Below are 22,473 nucleotides of genomic sequence, written 5' to 3' on the forward strand. Positions count from 1 at the left end.
GTACCCTGCGAGGGCAGCGGGCCCTGGAGCACAGCAGCTTAGATGCAGACAGGCCACCTGCAGCCCCAGAGAGGCCACAGCCTGCACACAAGGACTGGCATCAGGGAAGCCCCGTGCATGTGTGCCCTAGGACAGCTCTGGTTGATTCTGCAAAGCTGGCATCCTCTTTAAGGAAGCCCCAGGACAGGCCAAATGGAGCTCTTGTCCCAGGGGTCATTTCTGTCTTGACAGATCGAAGGTGCCTTGGAATATGGAATCACAAGTGATGACATCTTCTGGCTGAAGGAATCCCCTGGAAAAACGTAAGGCCTGCCGCATGCGTGGTGGGGTCCTCTTTTTGTTCACCAGAGTGAGCACTGGGCCCTGAGAGCCTGTGCTGGTCTTTGGCTCCTGGAACTTTCTTTCTGGTTTACCCAAAAAAGGAAAAAAGGCCTGTTGTTTGTGGCCAGGCACGGTGGCTCATGCTTGTTAGCCTAGCACTTTGGGAGACTGAGGCAGGAGGATTGCTCGAGGCCAGGAGTTCGAGATCAGCATCAACCTGTGCAATATAGTGAGACCTTGACTCTACAAAAATCTGTTGTTTTTTGTTTTTGTTTTTGTTTTTTTAGACGGAGTCTCACTCTGTCGCCCAGACTGGAGTGCAGTGGTATAGTCTCGGCTCACTGCAACCCTCGCGTCCCGGGCTCAAGTGATTCTCCTGCCTCAGCCTCCAGAGTAGCTGAAATTACAGGGCCCGCCACCACATCCAGCTAATTTTTGTATTTTTAGTAGAGATGGGGTTTCACCATGTTGGCCAGGCTGGTATCAAACTCCTGACCTCAGGTGATCCGCCCACCTCAGCCTCCCAAAGTGCTGGGATTACAGGCGTGAGCCACCACGCCCAACCTACAAAAATCTGAAAATATTAACCAAGCTTAGTACCGTGCACCATGTAGTCCCAGCTACTTGGGAGGCTAGGTGGGAGGATTGCTTGAACCCAGGAGGTTCAGGCTGTAGTGAGCTGTGATTGCACCACCGCGCTCAGCCTGGGAGAGTGAGACCTTGTCTCAAAACGAGACAATATGCCTGTGACTTGTGCCCCTCTGCAGGGCTGTTGATGTACTTTGTCCTGTGGCTGCCTTGGAGGTAATAACAAGAATGCCGTATAAAGGGTGTCAGCTGTTTGTTATCTAGGTCAGTGGTTGTCAAATGGGGTTCCCAGGAGCCCTGGGGTTCCAGTGGTTTCCATCAAGGACATCAGGGAGAACATTAAGGAGGGGAGAGCCAGCAATCCCTATCCCAGCCCTCAACTAACAGCTGCACTGTCTTCCGGTTTGTACATTGGGTATCCCTGAAATCTAGCAAAGACTCCAAAGGCCTCAGAAACAACATCTTGGTTGTGGAAGGGAGGCTAGCAGTGTGAGAGTGGCTCTCACTCCCCATGGGAGCATGTGCAGAGTCACTAAGTGCATTCCGATGCCCACAGAGGGGGCCGTCCTGAGGTCCCAGGTCCAGGCAGCTCCTGCCTGTGTGTGGGGTGTGGAGACTTCATGCTGGCAGGGACCAGAGAGGCCACCAGAGGGCGGCAGAGGCTTGGTCAATAGTAGTCTCGAGCCTTCCCCAGGAGAAAATACCAGTGGAAAAGGGTTTCCACCTCTGTGTGTGCCCGAATGTGCATGGTGTGCGTGCAGATGTGTGTGGTGTGTGTGTGTGAGTGGTGTGTCACGTGCTCTGCTTGTCATTGTTTCACACTTAGCAGGGCATCTTTGTGTGGGGTCAGGACTGGATTCCCTTGAATGGATGTAGTGTAATTCCTTTGACCTTTCTCGTGTTAATGAGCATCTCAGTAGTTTCTCTTCTTCATCATTATCAATGCTGCAGTGAAAACCTTCAAGGTGCATCTGTTTACCATCAGAAGTGCTTCCGACCCATTTTCCCAATTATTCATTGTGATAAAACAGACATAGTATAAAATTTACCATTTTAACTTTTTTTTTTTTTGAAACAGAGTATCACTCTGTCGCCCAGACTGGAGTGCAGTGGCGCAATCTCGACTAACTGCAACCTCCGCCTCCCGGGTTCAAGCGATTCTCCTGTCTCAGCCCTCTGAGTAGCAGGGTCTACAGGCGTCTGCCACCACGCCTGGCTAATTTTTTTGTATTTTTAGTAGAGACAGGGTTTCACCTTGTTGGCCAGGCTGTTCTCTTTTTTTTTTTTTTTTTTTTTTTTGAGACGGAGTCTCACGCTGTTGCCCAGGCTGGAGTGCAGTGGCGCGATCTCGGCTCACTGCAAGCTCCGCCTCCCGGGTTCCCGCCATTCTCCTGCCTCAGCCTCCTGAGTAGCTGGGACTACAGGCGCCCGCCACCGCGCCTGGCTAATTTTTTGTATTTTTAGTAGAGACGGGGTTTCACTGTGGTCTTGATCTCCTGACCTTGTGATCCGCCCGCCTCGGCCTCCCAAAGTGCTGGGATTATAGGCTTGAGCCACCGCGCCCGGCCGGCCAGGCTGTTCTCAAACTCCTGATCTCAGGTGATCCACCTGCCTTGGCCTTCCAAAGTGCTGGGATTACAGGCGTGAGCCACCACGCCCGCCCCACTGTAACCATGTTTAAGTATACAGTTCAATGGTATTCAATATGTTAATAATGTCGTGAAACCATCACCACTATCCATATCTGGAACTCTTTTCATCCATGTTGTATCTGAATTTCCTTCTTTTTAAGGCTGAGTAATATTCCATTGCACAGGCATACCACCTTCTGTCTATCCATTCATCTGTCAATGGACACCCAAGTTGCCTCTGCTTCTTGGCTGTTGTGAATAGTGCTGTGAGTAGTGAACACAGATGTGCAGATACCTCTTGGAGACCTTTCAGTTCTTTTGGGTGCAAACCCAGAAGTGGGATTGCTGGATCATATGGTCTTGAGCAACCTCCGTCCTGTTTCCCACAGTGCCCACGCCATCTTACATTCTCAGCAGCAGTACAGGAGGTCTCCGGGGTCCCCACAGCCTCGCCAGTGCATGTTGTTTTCTGTTTTTCTTTCTTTCTTTAATTTTTATTTTTTCCTTTAAACTCTGTTGGACTTGATGTGTTCTGTTTTTTTGACAGTGGCCATCCTAGTGGCTGTGAGGTGGTCTTATACACTTTACATCTTTCCTGGAAGTAGAAAAGCTCGGTACAAGGGGAGCTGCCCTTCAATCTTAACACTTTGTGCTGACAGGCTGGTTCCGTGTGTACATTTCCCGCTTCCCGTCCTTGGTAACTCAGGCATCAGCTTTTTGATAAGACACAAAACAGAAAGGAGCCTCTCCTCCCATATCCCTGGCCTGGGCAGCGGTCACTGCTGCCCACGGTGCACCCACACTCTCCTGAGACCGTGCCAAGCTTGTGCTGGTTTCCATCCACTGCCTGCTGCCTTCCATTGGACCCCTGATCGTGTTTTGTCTTTGGACTTGGTGATATTATTTCCTGCAGAAGTTTTAAGTTTTTCTGTTGTCACACTGATCACTTTTTCCTGTTATGCCATAATTTCTGGGTTATCTGTTTTTTTGTTTGTTTTTTTTTAATCTTTGAGACAGGATCTTGCTCGGTTGCCCAGGCTGGAGTGCAGTGGTGAAATCATGGCTCGCTGCAGCCTCGAACTCCTGGATTCAAGCAATTCTCCTGCCTCAGCCTCCTGAGTAGCTGGGATTGCAGGTGCCCGCCACCACGCCCAGCTAATGATTATTTTTTTTAGAGCAAGGACTCGCTATGTGGCCCAGGCTAGTCTTGAACTCCTGGGCTCAAGTGATCACCCTGGCCTCTCAAAGTGCTGGGATTACAGGCGTGAGCTACCGCGCCCAGACTGTTGTTTGATCTTTGACTATCTGCCGGGTTACACATGATCTGACTCTGTTTGCATTTGCTGTGATCGGTGGTCTTTTCACATATTTACGTGAAAAGCCTCGTTTCACAGCCTCATAATCGCCAGCATGGTCCTTGCCCACTTTCCCGTCTGGCTTTTCTCTTCTCTTATCTCTTCTTACCCTCCAGCTGGTTTGCGTATTAGGGATGTGATCCTCTGTCGCTTGTGGTGCAGATTTTCTCAGCTTCTAGTGTCTTTTAACTTGTGTGATGTACAAATGGTTTAACTTTTTTTAAATGTAACTTAAATCTTTTACACTTAACGGCTTTTTGATTTATTGCATGTTCAGAAAGGCCTGCCCCATCCCCAAGATTTTTTTTTTTTTTAAAGCCCTGTATTTTCCTTATGGGCGTCCACAAGTTGGATTTTCTTTTACTTCCTTGGGCTGGCTGCTCTTCTTCTGCAGTGTGGTTGAGATGGGCTGCCCGGGCCCCGGTGCCCATCTCGAGGCACTTTCTCACTCGGCGTCCTGAGTCCTGCCCGCGTGGTGGAGACGGGCTGCCCGGGCCCCGGTGCCCATCTCGAGGCACTGTTCTCACTTGGCGTCCTGAGTCCTGCCCGCATGGTGGAGACGGGCTGCCCGGGCCCCGGTGCCCATCTCGAGGCGCTGTTCTCACTTGGCGTCCTGAGTCCTGCCTGCGTGGTGGAGACGGGCTGCCTGGGCCCTGGTGCCCATCTCGAGGCGCTGTTCTCACTCGGCATCCTGAGTCCTGCCCGGGGCTCTGGTTGTCTTTCATGTTGGCTTCTCTGGGTGGAGTCTGGATGCCCTCCAGCCGCTGCAGGATGCTTTGCCTGCTGGACCTGCAGGGAAATGGCCTTGGACGTCTGGCGGCCCCAAGATGTCTGCCAGGCCCCTCGATGTACTGGAGTCTTCAGGGCCGGTCACTGCAGCCCAGCACTTTGGCCACCCTGGTCACGCCTGGCCCTCAGAGGCTGCCCCTTGGGGCTGGGGAGGGGGCCCGGTACTCTGGGTGCCCTGGCCCTGCAGCCTCCCTAGCAAGGTGGCTGGGGCTTGGGGAGCGCTCCCCTGCAACCCTGTGCTGAGAGCAGCCAGCTCGGCCGGGAAGACGCGGCCCCAGATATTTTGTTCGGGAAAGAAACTGCAGTGTTTATTTTCTTCAGAAAAAAAACATTTAGAAGATTTTTTTTAAAGCTCTTTCGTTTAGAAGGAATCTAGGTATGTTATTGTTTAAGAAAAAAGTGTTTGCAATGTATCAGTCACCCGTTTCATTCTGAGCATGATTTATGTGAGGAAATGGTTTTTTTAAAAATTAAGCTGGAGATATATCCCTGTACGATGCTTCTGTGAAAATGCGGCTTTTGTCCGGCGCTGTTAATGCAAGTTGTAACAGTGTAATATGGGAGTCAGTGTTTACATGTTACATTCCTCTGCCGCAGTCAAAATAAGCCCGGAGGGTCTACAGTAGCATTTCTGTATTTTATCAGCTTGGGCTGGGGCTGAGGGGAGGCCTCCACTCACACTTGGAGGGGCTGTTTCTGCCAGATTTATTTGCCTTATAAATATTCCCCATGTTTATTTTAACTCGCCTTTAAAATGGAGCTGAAATTAATATGGACCCCAGGGCTGCTCCCCTGGCCCCTGAGTGGCTCCCGTAGTCGGGTGGGACATTTCTACCTGGTCCTGTCCAGGAGGCCAGGTGGGCAACTCAGGGTGCCCGGCATCCCAGTGCCCCTCCTGCATTGGGCACTGTGTCCCCTGGTTGGCTTCTCCACCAAGGAGGCACCCTGGCCCCCTGGCCCCAGGCCCTCGGTGGGCTCTGCAGCGTGCACAAGGCCTCCTTCGTCCCTCTCCACTACAGGCACAGGCTGCCGGGAACTCCTTTCAGCGCACGTCCACATAGGGCCCACTGCTGGGAGCTCCAGATCTGGCGAGTGGTGCCCACAGTGGGGCCTGGGACCCAGCCTGCAAGGTTGTACCATGCCACTTTTGCCCCAGAGAGGCCACCCAGGCATCACAGTGCACCTCGGGCCCCAAGTTGGGAGCCCCTTTCCTCCTTTGTTTGCATCCAGGTCTTGGGGAGCCCAGGGCTGGACAGATGGCAGAGGTAGGGGGATCGTGTCCAAACTCAGTCAAGGGGAGACAGAATTAAACAGCGCCCTTCACTAAACAGCCATATGCTAGCAAAATGGGGCCATACCTGTCGGGCAGAGTGGGCTGAGCACCGGGTTTGTAATCCAGGAGGGTGAGGAAGACGTGCAGAAAACTCCTGTAAAAGCAATGTGAGCTTGTGGGTGGGTGAGCAGGATCCTTGAGTGCACTGGGGTGGGGCGGGGGACATTCTGGCTGCCCCACTCCCACAGCCATGCCCCAGCGCAGGGGGCTGTCCTCTCAGTCTTGGTGGGGACCCTGGGAAGGACTCCAGGTCGGTTCATGCTCTTTCTGTGCCATGCAGACGCCTGCCTTCTGCCTAGCCTGTTTGCCTTTTCTGCTGGCCTTGTATATTTCCTTCTCTGGAACTGCAAGACAGGTTGAAGAAGAGAGGAGGGTTCTGGGGAGGTACAGCAACCCCTGGGCAGGCAGTGGAGCCCCTCTGGGAACAGTGGCCACTGCAGGGAGGAAGGGGTGCGGAGGGGCACGTGACCCCAAATGACAAGGCTCAGAGGGGGCATGCAACCTTGCAAACCAAACCTTCTATTCCACAGAGCAAGCCCCCGGCAGGTGGAGGAATGTGGAAGGCAAGGACGGTGAGCCTACTCCGGGAGCTCCTTTACAGAAGCAGGCACTGGGGGTTGGGATCCAAGTGCAGCCAAGAGGAGCCCGAGGCCCAGAGGGGCCTGGCAACCGAGCGGGGCCAAGGAGCTGAGCTCCAACTCCAGTCCCATAGCCGTACAATCTTCCTGCCACTCCCTGACTTGGAGGGCTGCCTCCACCGGGAAGCCTCTGCACCCAGCAGGGACTTGGGCCCCGACAGTGTGCCTTGTCTCTGTCTCTTGCACGCCCATGGCCCTGGGCTTCGTCTTCTCTCTCAGTGCTAGGCTTTGGAGCTCAGGTGCCCTAACCCCAATATAGGGATTGTGGTCACTCTATTCTAGTCCTCCCTCTTGCTGTGTCTGTAGGTCTGCTTTTGGCGAAGCAGGGCTCTGAGCTGGCAACACTGGGACGGGGCAGAGGGCGTGAATGAGACGCAGCCTTCTCTCAGGTCCGATAACAGAGGTACTGCCTCCCGGAAACAACCAGGGGCTGCCTGTTCCTGCTTCTGACTCTGTAGCCCCTGCCCAGGTCCCCATGGGGGTTTACGGAGCATGGGGTTAGCCTCTTCTGCAGCTGCCAGGCTGGCTCAGGGGCTTCCCAGCCCACACACTGGCCCCCAGGGGAGGGGCTGCAGCCAGCCAGGCCTGTCCACCCTCTGAGGCTGCTGCACCAGCCTGCTGCTGTCTGTCCTCGCGCTCCTGGGGCTCTGAGAGCCAGAGTGTTTTTATAACTTGGGCTGGTTTAAGGCTGCCTGTCAGTGTGTCATGGAAAGAGCTTTCATTTGACCCTTAGGAAGTCCGGAAGCCAGCCAGGTACTGCGATCATTTTTCTCTCTTCCTAAGCTCAAGAGGGAAGAAGATAAATTTTATCTTGGGAAGAACCACAGCCATTTGGGAGAAAATTTAATTTAAGTGGCACATTCCGCTGGTGTGACGGGATGTCCTTGTGTTCAGCAATAGGGAGACCAGCTGTCCTCCTGGGGCTTGTTACCAGACTGCAAAGCCCCTGCCACTCTTGGTGTGCATCCCTGTGGCTAAGACATGACAAGATAGGGCTTTCGGTGGCATTTGTTACAAGGCCAGCACACAGAGGCTCTGGCCCAGTATCTGCCCCTGAGGGGTTGGGTGGGGCTGGCGGGGTCCCAGGCAAGGCAGGGAAGGAGGACTTCGTACTACCCCCAGCCCTGTGCTGCCTCCCTGGGGTGTCCGCAGCTTGGCGGCCCATCTGGTATTTCCTGGGCTGGCAGGACCTCCAAGGGGCCAGGTGCCTCCCATGAGACTCTCACTTTGTGTGAGTATTCCCTCTGGAGAGCAGGCCTTCAAGCTCAAGAGGCAGATGGATTGCTCTTTAAGCCTGGGCTTCGTGGGCCTGAATTAATGCTTTTGTTTCTGCTTCCTCCCCCCACTCCAGTTCTGAACAAGAAAGCCTGCCCTGTGATTAGGCTAATCCTGCAGTAGTTATTATGCCTCTTTGGAAAATGTTTGCACACCAAAAAGCACAGAGAGTGGAGCTGCTGGGATCACGTGGAAAATGGATTTTTTGTTTGTTTTGTTTTGTTTGTTTTAGAGACAGGGTCTCACTCTGTTTCCCAGACTGGAGTGCAGCTTACTGCAGCCTCAAACTCCTAGGCTCACGCAATCCTCCTTCCTCAGCCTCCCGAGTAGCCAGGACTACAGGTGCATACAACCATGCCCCAGTGATTTTTTTAGTTTGTATAGATGCGGACAAGCTATATTGCCCAGGCTGGTCTTGAACTCCTGGGCTCAAGCAGTCTGTCCACCTTGGCCTCCAGAGTGCTGGGATTGCACACATGACCCACCACACCCAACCTCTGGGTCTTTTAATGTAGTGGTAAGTTGAGTGGTTCCAGCCCCCTACCCGCAGGTCCTGTGAGCTGGTCCCCTGACTTCTGGGGCCAGCACCTCTGACCACCTGTGGCCAGCCATGGTGTGAGTTGGTCGCTGCACCATGTTCCTGTCTGTCCCCACCCCTGCTGGGCCATGAGTGGCCTGAAGAAGGTGTCTGCAGGTCCCTGTCTTTGGGTACTCTCTATCCCTGTGATCTGGAGGCTTTGGTGCCTGTCTCATTTTGCTCGGGCATTTTCTTACTTTAGCTGGTCTGAACGGAGTTCTCTGTTTGAGTTCTCATATCCTGCATTCTTCAAAGGGTAAACATTCACATAATTTGATCAATGTGGGGAGGGATACAGTGAAAACCAGTGCTGTCAGTAATCCTTGCTCATGAAAAGAAGAAGAGGCCCAAAATGACCCTCCACGCGAGTGAGACGTGAGCTTCTGTTCAGAGATTTCAGCCGAACACGTAGGGTCAAGGATGCCCACTCGGGAATGTGCCCACTGTGCCCACCTCCTCTTAACTGTGCCCTCGGTTGCTGATTCAGAGCTGGCAGCTGAGGGATGGGGGCACCTGTGACTTTGAAGGTGGCCCTTGAGGCAGGAGCTTCTCCTGTGCCCTGTGGGTGCCAGGACAGGAGGCCTGGGCATTGGGGGGGCTCCAAGGGAGGGCCTAGAGAGTCACCTGCCCCCACCCCAATCCAGTCCTTGTGGGTCAGCATCGTCTAGGAGGTGGGGATGTACACGTCGGTGGCAGAGACAGCAAACATTTGTGGCGAAATCAGGAGGGTGTGTTGCTATATCCCTAGCAATGAGGTAGGAGGCCCAGAGAACAGCTTGGCCCCTGTCCTGCGGCTGCAGGGCCCATTGCTGGAAAAGGGTTGGCCTTCAGGGCCAGGAAGGCCCTGATGCGCAGGACCCAGCTGCCCACAGAGGCGATGCATTGGCCTCACTCCCCTGGTGCCTGCACAGCCCAGCAGGAAGCCTCTAGCCCATGCACAGCCACCTCTGGGAGCAGGGGGCAAGGGGCACCGCATCATGGGCTCTCGCCCAGTTACACCCTTGCATTTGGGGCACTATATGCAAAGCAGCAGAGTTCTGTTTATATTTGCAGTAACTCATAACTTCATATCTTTTTTCTTTCTTTTTTTTGAGACGGAGTCTCGCTCTTGTCGCCCAGGCTGAAGTGCAGTGGCGCAGTCACGGCTCACTGCAAGCTCCGCCTCCCAGGTTCACGCCATTCTCCTGCCTCAGCCTCCTGAGTAGCTGGGACTACAGGCGCCCGCCACCACGGTCAGCTAATTTTTTGTATTTTTAGTGGAGACGGGGTTTCACTGTGTTAGCCAGGATGGTCTCGATCTCCTGACCTTGTGATCTGCCTGCCTTGGCCTCCCAAAGTGCTGGGATTACAGGCGTGAGCCACCGCGCCTGGCCATAACTTCATATCTTAAACAAAAGTTTGTACCTTTCACTGCGTATAGCAAGTCCAAAAAGAGTTTGGTTTTGTCATTTTGGAAGTGCACCTCCGTGTCGAGATGTGTATGTGGTGCCTACGTGTGTGTGCACGTGTGGAAGTGCATGCATACCATGGTGCCTGTTTCCCAAGTGTTGCTGGCCCTGAGTGGGGCGGGGAATGCATCTCTGCAGTCCTGCTTGGCTGGGGGTCCCAGGGTCCCCCTTCACTGTCCTCACATGCCGAGTGTGGCGTGTAACCACCTTGTGCTCAGCCGGCCATCAGAGCTCTGTCTGCTCACCCTAATCCTGACAGTGGCGCGGTTCTGTCCCCAGCCACTGTGAGGAAGCTGCATGCCAGATGCTTCCCGCAGGGCACCTGCAGAATGATTCCAAGGGATACACCGCGTTTTGAAATGGGATTATATCATTAGTACCTGCTGGGATTAGCACTGACATTGGGCTTATCCATCCTTACATCACCTCCTCTTGTTCAAAGACTGAAGGGTAATGTGGGAGCCCACCCGCGTGCAGCTGCCCTGCTGGGAGTTCTTGTTCCATGTTAGGTTCTGTGCCCGTGTGCATGTGTGTGCATGCATGTGTTTACATGAGTGTGTGCATATGTGTATGTGAATGAATGTGTGTACCCATGTGAGTGTGTGTTTACATTTGTGTGTGCCCATGTAAGAGTATGTGCATGCACATGTGTGCATGCAGGTGTGTGGCATGTGTGCACATACAAGTGTGTGTGAGTACGTGTGTATGCAAAACACATGTGGAGTGTGGAGTTGAACAATAGGGTGTTTTCACTACAAGAGCAAATATTTCCAATGACTGCTGGTCGCAGCGTCCTGTGCTGCCTCCCCTGTCCCTGGGGTCCTTCAGTCCCCTCTCTGGGGAGCTGGCCCTCCTGGCCCTGCGCCTGGCTGTGATAGGGCTGGATGTGCCTCTGACCTGGCCCTCCGTGGTCTTGAGAGTGTTCTGCTCAGATGATGTCTTCCCTTGCGGTCTGGTGGCCTCCCCGTCCTGCCCAGCATCTCCGGGCTTCCACCCTAGCCCAAGAGGCCCCGGGGGAAAGAAGGAAAGCCGTGCGCTGCTCTGGTGGAAGTTTCTCCATGCCTCCAGGTGCCTTCCAGGGGACAGGTACCACTTGTCACTGACACACACGCCCTTCACCACCAGGTGATTTGCTGATTCACAACATGCTTGACAGTGTGGACTTGGAAAGTGGGCTTTGCACCCTGTGCAAGCTGTTTGAACAGTAGCCTTGGAGCTCACGAGCTGACCGAGGGCCTGGACGAAGGCTGCAGGGTTCTTCTCTGACCTCACTTGGTCAATAAGGGCCTCAGCTTTACACATGCTCTCTCTCTGTATCTGTTTCTGTAACAGGTTGGTGGTCGGGGCCAGCTGTATCCTTTGCTAGCGTGCAGGTGGCCGTCCTGGGAACTGGACACTCCTTCCCCTGAGTCCCTCCTTGCCGCCCGCCCTTCCGGCAGGCTCTTTGCTGCCTCAGATCAAGCACTTCCTGGGCCTCTCGGCATGGAGGACCTGTGCCTGGGGACAGTTTGAGGCTGACCTCTGGCCAGGGATTGCTGGAGGCTCTTCTTGAGCTGGGCACTGAGACAGCTGGGACAGCTGGACATGGCTATGAGGCCTGTACTCATTCCTTCAGAAGGGACAGTTAGGGAGGGTCAGGAGAGGAGCTGCAGGAGGGCCTGAGGTCAAGGGGACATCTGAGGGAAATGAAAGCCCCTGGCCGGGCACGGCGGCTCACACCTATAGTCCCAGCTACTTGGGCAGCTGAGGCAGGGGAACTGCTTGAACCTGGGAGGCGGAGGTTGCAGTGAGCCGAGATCATGCCACTGCACTCCAGCCTAGGCAACAGAAAACAAAAAAAAAAAAAGAAAAGCCCCAAGCCGCTGGCTAAGAGCACAGGTGGAAGAAAGCAGCCACCTGGCATCTCCCATGGCTGAGGTCCTCCCTGAACTGGCCACTTCTCTCCATCCCAACTGGGATCCACCAGGATGCAGGCCTTGCCCCGGAGCTGGGACCGACAGGCCATGGGAGCAGAGGCCAGAGGCCAGCCTAGTCCATGGGTGCTGCTTGAGGGCTCCTTGCTAACCCTAGCCTGTGCACTTGAGATGTGGAGGTGGGGGTCTTGAGTTGGGAGCCTCCTGCGGGGCCAGCCATGGATGGGTGGGGCGTGGGCTGTGGCACAGGGCCCCGGGGTGTTGTCCCATTGCTTCCAAAGTTAGGATCTCCAGTGCTCCTTAGCCGGCACCTGACAGACGTGGCCCTGGAGTGTGCTGGCTTCCTCACCGGGATCGGGCTGGACACCACCGTCATGATACGCAGCATCCCCCTCCGCGGCTTCGACCAGGTAGTGCCAGAGGCCCCAGCTCCCACCCCTGTGGCTCTGCGGCCCTTCCTCCCACAGCCCCTCCCAGGCAGGTGCAGTGCAGTCATGGGCCATGAGTGATGCCTGAATCTTTAGAGATAACCCTTGAATGGGATGAGGAGGTTGTCCAGGAAATATGCAAACACGCAGCCAGAGCAAGGGAGGAGGGTGGCAGTGGGGCACACGGCTGCACAGAGGCCTCCAGCCGACCGCAGGCACAGTGAAGGGAGGCTCTGCCCAGCCTTGTGCCGGCAGATAGGGTCACCCTCCGGGTCGTCCCATTAGTAAGAGGCTGGTGTGTGCTGCAGAAGTGTTAGCCCCACCTCAGAGACCCCTGACTCCCTGCTCTCCCCTTGCCTGTCCCCTCTGAGGGAGTGAGGGTGAAATAGCTGTAATGTGTGAGCTGGGCTGAGGGACACAGGGCAGCGCTGGCCCTGAGACAGCCTGTGGGGTCTTGGCGTCTGGACAGGTGCGCTGTGTACAGCGGCCTTCATCTGTGTCTGGGGTGCACACACTCATGTGGCCAGCAGGATGAGCTCCTAGAGTGGAGCAATAGAGATTTTCTTTTTTTAGCTAAAAACTCTTCAAGGGAAAGTCTCCTGTTAAAATAGAAGTCTGGAGTTGTCATTGTGGAGACATCCAACACTACATGACTGCCATGAAGGAGGCCCCATGCAGGGTGAGCTGTGCAGATCTGCGGGCCCTGCTATGGGTCCTCGGCCAACCCTCAGCTCACAGAGCCTGAGGAGGGCACCTGAGGTGGGAGGAGCCAGGCCTGTCATCTCCAGACTCCCAGTGCCACCCCCAGGCCGACTCAGAGACATGTCCCTCCACTTGTGTGGCCATGTGTTGCTCCATCCTAAAGCTGTGGCACACTTCCATCATGTCCCTCAGTGCAAACCCACGGAGCCTTGTGGTTGGGACACAGTGTCTAGGAAGGCCTCGGAGCCTTGAGATGCGGGGAGGGTGAGCTGGCAGTGGACAGAGGAGGAAAGGGGCCTGCAGAATGGGGGCTGTGCCCAGGCGAGGAGGATGCACAGTCTAGGCAGCCAGGCTGAGGGGCGATGGACCCTGTGTCCTAGACAGGCCCCATGGTTCCCCTCAGAGCCTGGGCTGGCCGTGCCCACCAGGCCTCTGGAGGGTGCAGAGGGTGCACAGCCTGTGTGGCAGCCCCTCTGCAGCACAGCCCGCCCTGCCCGGTGGGCCGGACTCCTACACACGCCATCTAGAGCCAGCTGGCGCACCCGCACAGGTGTCAGAGGATGTTAGCAGTGACTGTTTATCTCCTCTTGAAACCAGAAGCCGTGGCCAACTTCACTGCTGGTCCATGCAAGGGCCCATTGTCCTGAGAACAGGGCCCCCATCTGTAGCTGGACTGGGGGCGCACAGGCCTCCTGAGCTGGGAGGGAGAAGCAGGACTCTCTGTGTCCCCGATCTGGACCTGAGCCTGCTGTGCCTACATTTCTAGGTGGGAACAGAGTCTCCTGCCTACCCTCCTGGCTCCTGGATGGCAGAGGGGCAGGTTGGCCACATGTGGAGGCGGGGGCTGGGAGCAGGGGCCATCTGGTTGGACCAGGGCACATCTCCTGGGAGAAGGGATGCTTCTCTGCCATTGATTTTAGTGAAGACTAAGTTTTTTGTTTTTGTTTTTTTACGAAATGTGTAGATGGGCCAGGCGCGGTGGCTCTTGCCTGTAATCCCAGCACTTTGGGAGGCCGAGGCGGGCAGATCACAAGGTCAAGAGATTGAGACCATCCTGTCTAACACAGTGAAACCCCATCTCTACTAAAAAAAAAAAAAAAACTTAGCCAGGCGTGGTGGGGGGCACCTGTAGTCCCAGCTACTCAGGAGGCTAAGGCAGGAGAATGGCATGAACCCAGGAGGCAGAGCTTGCAGTGAGCTGAGACTGCACCACTGCACTCCAGCCTGGGTGACAGAGTGAGACTCCGTCTCAAAAAAAAAAAAAAAAAAAAAAAAAAGAAATGTGTAGGTGTACCAGGATTTGTTTGTTCATTTTTCCTTTTTTTTTTTTTCTTTTTTTTTTTTTTTTTTTGAGACAGAGTCTCACTCTGTCACCCAGACTGGAGTGCAGTGGTACAGTCTCGGCTCACTGCAAGCTCCGCCTCCTGGGTTCATGCCATTCTCCTAACTCAGCCTCCCAGTTAGGTGGGACTACAGGTGCCCACCACCACTCCCGGCTAATTTTTTGTGTTTTTTAGTAGAGACAGAGTTTCACTGTGTTGGCCAGGATGGTCTCATCTCCTGACCTTGTGATCCACCTGCCTCAGCCTCCCAAAGTGCTGGGATTATAGGCGTGAGCCACCGCGCCCGGCCTTGTTTATTTTTTCTTTTTTTTTTTTTTTTTGAGAGGGAGTCTTGCTCTGTCACCCAGGCTGGAGTGCAGTGGCCGGATCTCAGCTCACTGCAAGCTCCGCCTCCCAGGTTTACGCCATTCTCCTGCCTCAGCCTCCCGAGTAGCTGGGACTACAGGCGCCCGCCACCGCGCCCGGCTAGCTTTTTGTATTTTTAGTAGAGACGGGGTTTCACCGTGTTAGCCAGGATGGTCTCGATCTCCTGACCTCGTGATCCGCCTGCCTCGGCCTCCCAAAGTGCTGGGATTACAGGCTTGAGCCACCGCGCCCGGCTTGTTTATTTTTTCTTTTAGAGATAGGGTCTCACTCTGTCTCCCAGGCTGGGGTGCAGTGGTGTGATCACAGTTCACTGCAGCCTCAAACTCCTGAGCTTGAGGGATTCTCCCACCTCAGCCTCCCAAAGGGTTGGGATTACAGGTGTGGCTGTATCTGGCTGATGAAGACTTAGTTAATTAGCATCTAGAGAGGAGCCCACAGACTGAGTGAGTCCTGACCATAGGGCCCAGGGTTGAGGACTTGGAGCCTGGACAGGGGCCAGACACTCCACAGAGAACAAGAGGACGTAGAGCAGGGGCTGGGTGTCCACCCCGTCTTCCACACAGACCCCTCTCAGCCCCTCACTGAGACCTTTGAGAGCAGGGCAGGCCAGGGCCTCTCTCCCACGGCCACCTGGTCTTCATGGCCTGTCTTCTTGTGTTTTGCAGCAAATGTCCTCCATGGTCATAGAGCACATGGCATCTCATGGCACCCAGTTCCTGAGGGGCTGTGCCCCCTCCCGAGTCAGGAGGCTCCCTGATGGCCACCTGCAGGTCACCTGGGAGGACTGCACCACTGGCAAGGAGGACACAGGCACCTTCGACACCGTCCTGTGGGCCATAGGTAAGGGTGCATCAAGCCACACACTCTGTCTCCGGTCTCCCCAAGATGCATGGAGAATCTTTGCCCCACTTCCTGTCACCTCCCAGGGCTCCCCCAGCCTGCTGGCTGCCAGGCGGGTTGGCCGCTCCCCAGTACACCTCGAGAGCAACAGTGAAGGCCTGTGGGGCGGCACCCACACTAGGCTATGCCCATCTTGCCATCCCCAGCACCTCGCATCTCTGCATGTCTCCCCACCACTGTGGGACATGCTAGAAAAACCAGAGAAGATACCAAGATGGCATCAGCCAGGTGTCCTCATCAAGGAGCGGCTAGGGCCGGGCACGGTGGCTCATGCCTGTAATCCCAGCACTTTGGGAGGCCGAGGTGTGCGGATCACAAGGTCAGGAGATCGAGACCATCCTGGCTAACACGGTGAAACCCTGTCTCTACTTAAAAATACAAAAAATTAGCCGGGCGTGGTGGCGGGCCCCTGTAGTCCCAGCTACTTGGGAGGCTGAGGCAGGAGAATGGTGTGAACCCGGGAGGCGGAGCTTGCAGTGAGCCGAGATTGTGCCACTGCACTCCAGCCTGGGAGACAGAGTGAGACTTCGTCTCAAAAGAAAAAAAAGGAGCGAGTAGGCAGTCGTCCTCACCTTCCCTGGCCCTTGATCGATTGCTTATTAAGGTTTCAGCACATAAATCCTACATGTCACCTTCCAGGTTTAAGTCTTGATTTGTTTTGTTTTGTTTTGTTATGTTTTTGAGATGGAGTCTCACTCTGTCGCCCAGGCTGGAGTGCAGTGGCAACCTCCACCTCCCGGATTCAAGCGATTCTCCTGCCTCAGCCTCCTGAGTAGCTGGGGCTACAGGCACTCACCACCATGCCCGGCTAATTTTTGTATTTTTAGTAGAGACGGGGTTTCACCATGTAGGCCAGGATGGTCTCGGTCTCCTGAGCTCATGATCCACCCGCCTCGGCCTCCCAAAGTGCTGAGATTACAGGTGTGAGCAACCGCACCTGGCCAGTGTGTAGTTTTTCTTTAGCATATTAAATATTTTGCTGCTTCAGGCTTTCCAGCTAGGTTTTTTTCTTTTTTGTGTGTGAAACAGGGTCTGTCTCTATTGCCTAGGAGGAGTGCAGTGGTGTGATCATAGCTCACTGCAGCCTGCACCTCCCAGGCTCAATCAATCTTCCCATCTCAGCCTTCTAAGTGCTGGGATTACAGGTTTGAGCTACTATGCCCAGCCAAGCTAGTTTGTTGTTTTTAACGTAAAAATGATATAGATTTGAAAGTTTTAAAACTTGTGGTGACATACACATAACATCAAATTCATCATCTTAAGCATTTTAAAGTATATAGTTCAGTGGTGCTAAGTACATTCATATCGTACAACCAGCATGACCATCCATCTCTGGAACTTTTCCATTATCTCCAAACTGAGCTCTGTCCCCCTTAAACACTCACTCCCTGCGGCCCCTGGCACTCACCCTTCGCTGTCTGTCTCCGTGGATCTGACTCCTCAAGGGATTTCATGTAAGTAGAATCAGGCAGTGTTTGTCCTTTTGTGACTGGCTCATTTCTCTTAGCAAAGTGTTTTCCAGGGCGAGTCCATGTTGTAGCATCTGTTAGAGTTAGCATTTGTGTAGCGCGTGCCAGCATTTCTTTCCTGTAAGGCTGAGTTGTGTGTGTGTCCATCATCTGTCAGCGGATACCTAGGCTGCTTCCGTCTTTTGGCTGTTGTGGATCATGCTGCTGTGAACATGGGTGTGCACAAGGTGCCTGTTTTCAGCACATAAAAATGATGCAGGCATTTTAAAGTTCTCCCCAGCCTTCTCGTGGCTTTCAGTATTTCCCAGTGGGTCCCTTTGGGCCTGGCAAGTCATCACATGCCCGGAGTGGCATCTTGCAGGCCTTTCCAGAAGTCACATTTCGAAGGCTTCTGAAGACATCACCCTTCCAGTGCTGGGCAGAGGCCTGGGCATTTCCCGGCCAGGTGTGGGCTGGCTGCCACTTGCTGGGCACAGTCTGGTCTCACCGTCTTGCTCTCTGTCAGGTGTGGGTCCGGTTTTGCATGGGGCAGAGGCCGAGCAGGTGTAGGGAGTATGGACACAGCCCAGGGATACCTGTGCCCAGACCTGGGCCGGGGCCGTCCGAGGGGACTGGCGAGGGGCAGCTGGAGCCAACAGGGATCACCCAGACACTGCCCTGTCCCAGGCCTGCTACAAAGCTGGGCGTGGAGGCCGTTGCAGATGGGCCACCCCAAGGAGGGCTGCGCGTCCTCATCAGGGTGGGTGGCGGCACACACAGCGCGCCTGCTCAGACGTCCTATCCGCCTCGGTGCCTGGCTGTCTAGTTTAGGCTCCTAGTTTTCCCAGTTGCCCTGTCAACTTGCATGTTGAAGGCGGAAGCAACCTACTCAGTGTTGTTAGTTCTCCGAGGCCTTTCCGTGCTGAGCCTGGTATGTTGTCCCCTGCGAGAGCCCAACGTCAGAGCTCGGGTCCCTCTCAGATCCCCGGCTCCACCTCCATCAGCTCACTGGGCTCACGTGGGGCTGGCCAGGTGTCAGTGTCCCCTGGGGGAGGGCTCCCGCAGGCACAAGCTGTGTCACAGGGTGATGCACTTCTGCAGCAGTCACTCGGAATGGGAAATGAGCAAGGAAACCAGCCTGAAGCGGCTGAGCCTTCACTTTTGTGCAGTGGGCACAGCCAGAGGTGACAGCTGGGGAGGACCTGAGACGCCCAAGTGCATGCAGGGCTCTCGGCCCAGAGGTGATCAGTCAGCAAGAGCAATGCTCTCAGTCACATTGTAAAAGCAGATTTTAAGTAAATTTGTTATGATAAACACTTTGAAGGATTAGGTAACATTTTGGACTCTGAAGTGTACTGATGGTTCTCATCATAAACTCCACTTTATTTTTCTTTCAAAATTTGTCCTCCTACTATCATTCCCAAATAAACTCCACTCTAAAGGGGAGGTGGCGAGTTTCTCCCTCCCCCTGCGCCCTAGCCCTCCTCCTCTGTCTGCTGACATCTCCTTTCACCCATGGCATAAGGGAGCTCTTGCCGTTGAGCTGAGGGGCGCCCTCGACTGAGCCCACAGGGATGTAGCAGACCAATGGGCCAGGGGCTGTGTCCCTGGAAAGCCCGGGCGTCAGCCTGGCAGGCAACAAGCAAGTCCCCTCCCTACTCAGCAGGGCTGCCATGGCCTGCACGCCCATCCTCCCTTGCTAGGAGTCTGTTTTATTTTTTTGTATTTGCAAAATGAGCATCCCCCAGACAGTCTGCCTGGTGTGATTGATGCTGGGGGTGGAAGCTTTTCGCAGTCCTTGGCCTCTGACCCTGCTTCCCGAGGGTGGCGCGGCTTCTGCACGCCTGCTGGGGGCCGCTCGGGCATGTGCTGACTTTGCTGCTGCTCAGAGCCAGGTTTTGTAAACATTCAGGAGCCACTTCCCAGGTCAGCAACTGCAAGCGTTTTCTGCCGGTTTGTACGATAAGCCTTTAACCAAGCTTTATTTCTACTTGCAATAAAGGATGATCCACTCTGGGAGGTTAAAATAAAGCGCCCTAGGGGCGGCACAGCTGGCAATGCCAACATCTCCGACTCCGCTTCCTGTCCCGGGTGTGCACTACGTCCGCACAAACTGGGCTCTGACAGGAAGCGGGGATGCCCCCATGCCCAGCGCACACACACACACACGGAGCCCAGGTGCTGCACAGAGCTCCCGCGTGGGGCTGAGTGCTGGCCCTGCCCATTGCCTGTGTGCCTGGCGCCTGACCGCAGCTGGCGAGGACCATGGACATTGGCATCACGAAGTGGGCCCTGCAGTCTGGAAGCTGAGGAGGACCCGAGCCCCTTCCTCGATGCAGCCTTGATCTCCACGTGGTGGATTAAACATATTAGCAGTTAAAGCAGTTAATTGCTGTGCAGGGGGCCCCGCTCATTGTTTGTCTCTGAATCACCCGCCCACACCAGGTGTCTCAGATAATAGACTGGGAACTTCAGGGAGGAGGATTTCCTGTCTGCAGATGTGCCGATTACAGCGCTGAGTGAAGACAGTCAGCCAGCACCGCTGCGGGCTCGAATTCGCCCACTGAGTTAACCAGTTGTGGCCTGAATCCCTGGCTGTCTAGGGGAGCAGGGTGGGGCTGGGGCGTCCTGAGCAAATGCCTCCTAGTGCAGAAGCTTCTAAGTGCTAGTTGAGCTTAAATTTGGTTTTAAAGAAAGGACAGACTGCCTCTGGACTGCAGCCCTGAGAAACTGGAAGTTGAGATCGTCATGTGCCCCTTTGGCGTCCCCAGCCCCTCTGGACGGTTCTCTGTCCCTCTCTTGAGGGTAAGATGCTGAAGGCTCTGGCGTATCCCTCCCTGCACCACGGGAGTCCTGCCCACGGCCAGAAGAGCCAGCAGACACAGGAGGGGACTCGCTGAGCCTGGGGATCCCACAGCCAGGCAGCTGTTGTGCCTGAGTGCCAGGGAAGGTGGCCCTGGGTCTGCCCGGGGGCCTTGTGGTATGGCAGGTGAGACGAGACCCAGGGAAGGAATCCGTCTGGATCTTACCCTGGCCACTGAAGCCATTTCCTCTTTGGGCTTTCTCTTAGATAACTCAGAGATGTCCACCTGTGTGTAAATCAGCATCAGAGCCTGAAACACAGCATGCATGGAGCGTGGGAGCTTGGCTTCCCGGCTTCCTCCTGGTACCGCACAGAGGCCACCCGCACAAGCTGCCTGTGTATAGTCTGCCCCACGTGGCACGTGTGCCTGGACCATAGCCGGAGAGACTGGGGTGCCCAGAAGATGATGATGGGGGCTGGCGGCGCCCAGGAGGGGAGCTGTTGCCAGGGTGGGCTGCAGCCCGGGGCTCCTCTCTCCACCCAGGCACTGCTTGCTGGCGTGTACGTGGCAGGCGACCGTCTTTGCTCAGCTGTGCTTGGCTGATGGCTCCCGTACACCGCAGATTCAGCTACACAAGTCCCTGCGGAATGTCCCTCTGTTGAGTGCCAGGCAGCAAGAAAAGGCAGAAAGCAAGAACCAAGCCCCCTAGGCTGGGGATGGATGGGAGCATCCCGAGCCTGGCGAGAGGGAAAGGGCGGCTCCTCCTGGATGCCCTCCGTGCTGGTGTGGACGCAGCCGGGGCTTAGGGGCCGCAGTGGGTGTGGATGTTGCCCGGGCAGGGGGCCTGCGGTGGGCCCGTCAGGACTGCTCTCAGGGATGTGCCTTGCTGCAGCTGCGTGAAACCAAGTTTGTGGCTACGCTCTTCCCGGTGGGGATGGGCCCAGCCGTGACCCTGGCACCCGCCTCCGTGCTCTCAGGGTGGAGTGGCCATCCCTGGGCAGGTGATACGGATCCGAGACCCCTCTTCGATAGTCTAACACCTTTTTATTTTAGTGTAAATTTAGTTTGTAATTAATTACACCAAGAGAGACCCAAATCTGTCTGCATGTGAGTTTGGTATTCTTTGAAGTGGAGCCAAGATGAACATTCGTGGAGCTCTTCCTATGAGCGGTGGCTGCGGCCTTCCCCTCCACACCATGTGGCCCTGGGCGTGCACTGCTGCTCCTGAGACAGCACTGTTGGCTCAGCCCTAGCTCATGGTGGTGCTAACACCTCACAGAGGCCAGGCCAGAGTAGCAGGAAGCAGCACCCTGTGCTTACCCACCAGCCTGGTGCCCCATGCTTGGCTTGAGGGCCAGTTCACACCCGTGTCCAGAGCCCACAGCCATCTGACAGGCCAGCCAGCACCTGCATACATGGATGTCGAGCTGGGTCTTGTTACCATGTCATATTCAGTACTTATGGTTAGAACTGAGTGGAAACCAATTAAAAAAAAAGAACAGGCCGGGCGCGGTGGCTCAAGCCTGTAATCCCAGCACTTTGGGAGGCCGAGACGGGCGGATAACGAGATCAGGAGATCGAGACCATCCTGGCTAACACGGTGAAACCCCGTCTCTACTGAAAAATACAAAAATAAAAAAAACTAGCCGGGCGAGGTGGCGGGCGCCTGTAGTCCCAGCTACTCCGGAGGCTGAGGCAGGAGAATGGCGTGGACCCGGGAGGCAGAGCTTGCAGTGAGCTGAGATCCGGCCACTGCGCTCCAGCCTGGGCTACAGAGCGAGACTCCGTCTCAAAAAAAAAAAAAAAAAGAACAACATGGTGAAAAGTCTTCTAGAGATAGGTCGGCACCATTTATACATATTACCATGCACCCTCTAATGTCTGCAGGTGTCCCAGGGCAGCCAACCTGTTACAATTGCAATTATGTTAACAATCATTAAAGGGCTGAGTGAGGTGGCTCATGCCTGTAATCCCAACACTTTGGAATGCCAAGGTGGGAGGATCATTTGAGTCCAGGAGTTCAAGACCAGCCTGAGCAACAGAGTAAAACCTCTTTTCAAATAATTAATAATATAATAATAATAATTGTTTTTTATTTGTTTGTTTTTGAGACAGTGTCTAGCTCTGTTGCCCAGGCTGGAGTCCTAGGGCGTGATCTCGGCTCACTGCAACCTCTGCCTCCCGGGTTCAAGCGATTCTCCTGCCTCAGCCTCCCAAGTAGCTGGGATTACAGGCAACCACCACCACATCCAGCTAATTTTTGTATTTTTAGTAGAGACGGGGTTTCACTGTGTTAGCCAGGCTGGTATCGAAGCCCTGATGTCATGATCCACCCACCTCGGCCTCCCAAAGTGCTGGGATTACAAGCGTGAGCCACTGCGCCCAGTCTAATAATAACTGTTAAAGCAATAATGACCACTCGCCATAGAGCACGCTCCTTCCTGGGGGTCCTCTGGGCCTGAGCTGGAGGCTGCGCTGTACTGCAAGGCTGACTGTGGGGTCTCACACATCACAATGCACGCAGGCAGCTCAAGTAGGAAAGGCCCTTATGCTGCCTGTGGGGAAGCTCACCCCCATCCCCTGAGGAGCCTCCCTGGGTATAAGATACCCCGGG

General features: G+C 54.9%; 1 protein-coding gene across 16 annotated transcripts in view; it reads left to right on the plus strand.

The window, feature by feature from the left end:
* Positions 1-22,473, plus strand: part of TXNRD2 (thioredoxin reductase 2) — a 68,720-nt gene that overhangs the window by 32,786 nt on the left and 13,461 nt on the right. For 5 of the 16 annotated variants that reach the window (XM_045363979.2, XM_065522499.1, XM_045363980.2 and 2 more), the window contains 5 exons: positions 232-302; positions 6,548-6,589; positions 11,288-11,307; positions 12,187-12,278; positions 15,373-15,547. In XM_045363979.2, coding sequence (XP_045219914.2) covers positions 232-302; positions 6,548-6,589; positions 11,288-11,307; positions 12,187-12,278; positions 15,373-15,547 — 400 coding nt within the window. Of the gene's footprint in view, positions 1-231; positions 303-6,198; positions 6,402-6,547; positions 6,590-11,287; positions 11,308-12,186; positions 12,279-15,372; positions 15,548-15,753; positions 16,243-20,125; positions 20,956-22,473 lie in introns of those variants that run through there. The other 11 variants (XM_005567957.4, XM_074004427.1, XM_005567958.4 and 8 more) reach the window with 7 other exon arrangements.

The sequence above is a fragment of the Macaca fascicularis genome, chromosome 10 (genome assembly GCF_037993035.2).
Source record: "Macaca fascicularis isolate 582-1 chromosome 10, T2T-MFA8v1.1".
NCBI classification, from domain to species: domain Eukaryota; kingdom Metazoa; phylum Chordata; class Mammalia; order Primates; family Cercopithecidae; genus Macaca; species Macaca fascicularis.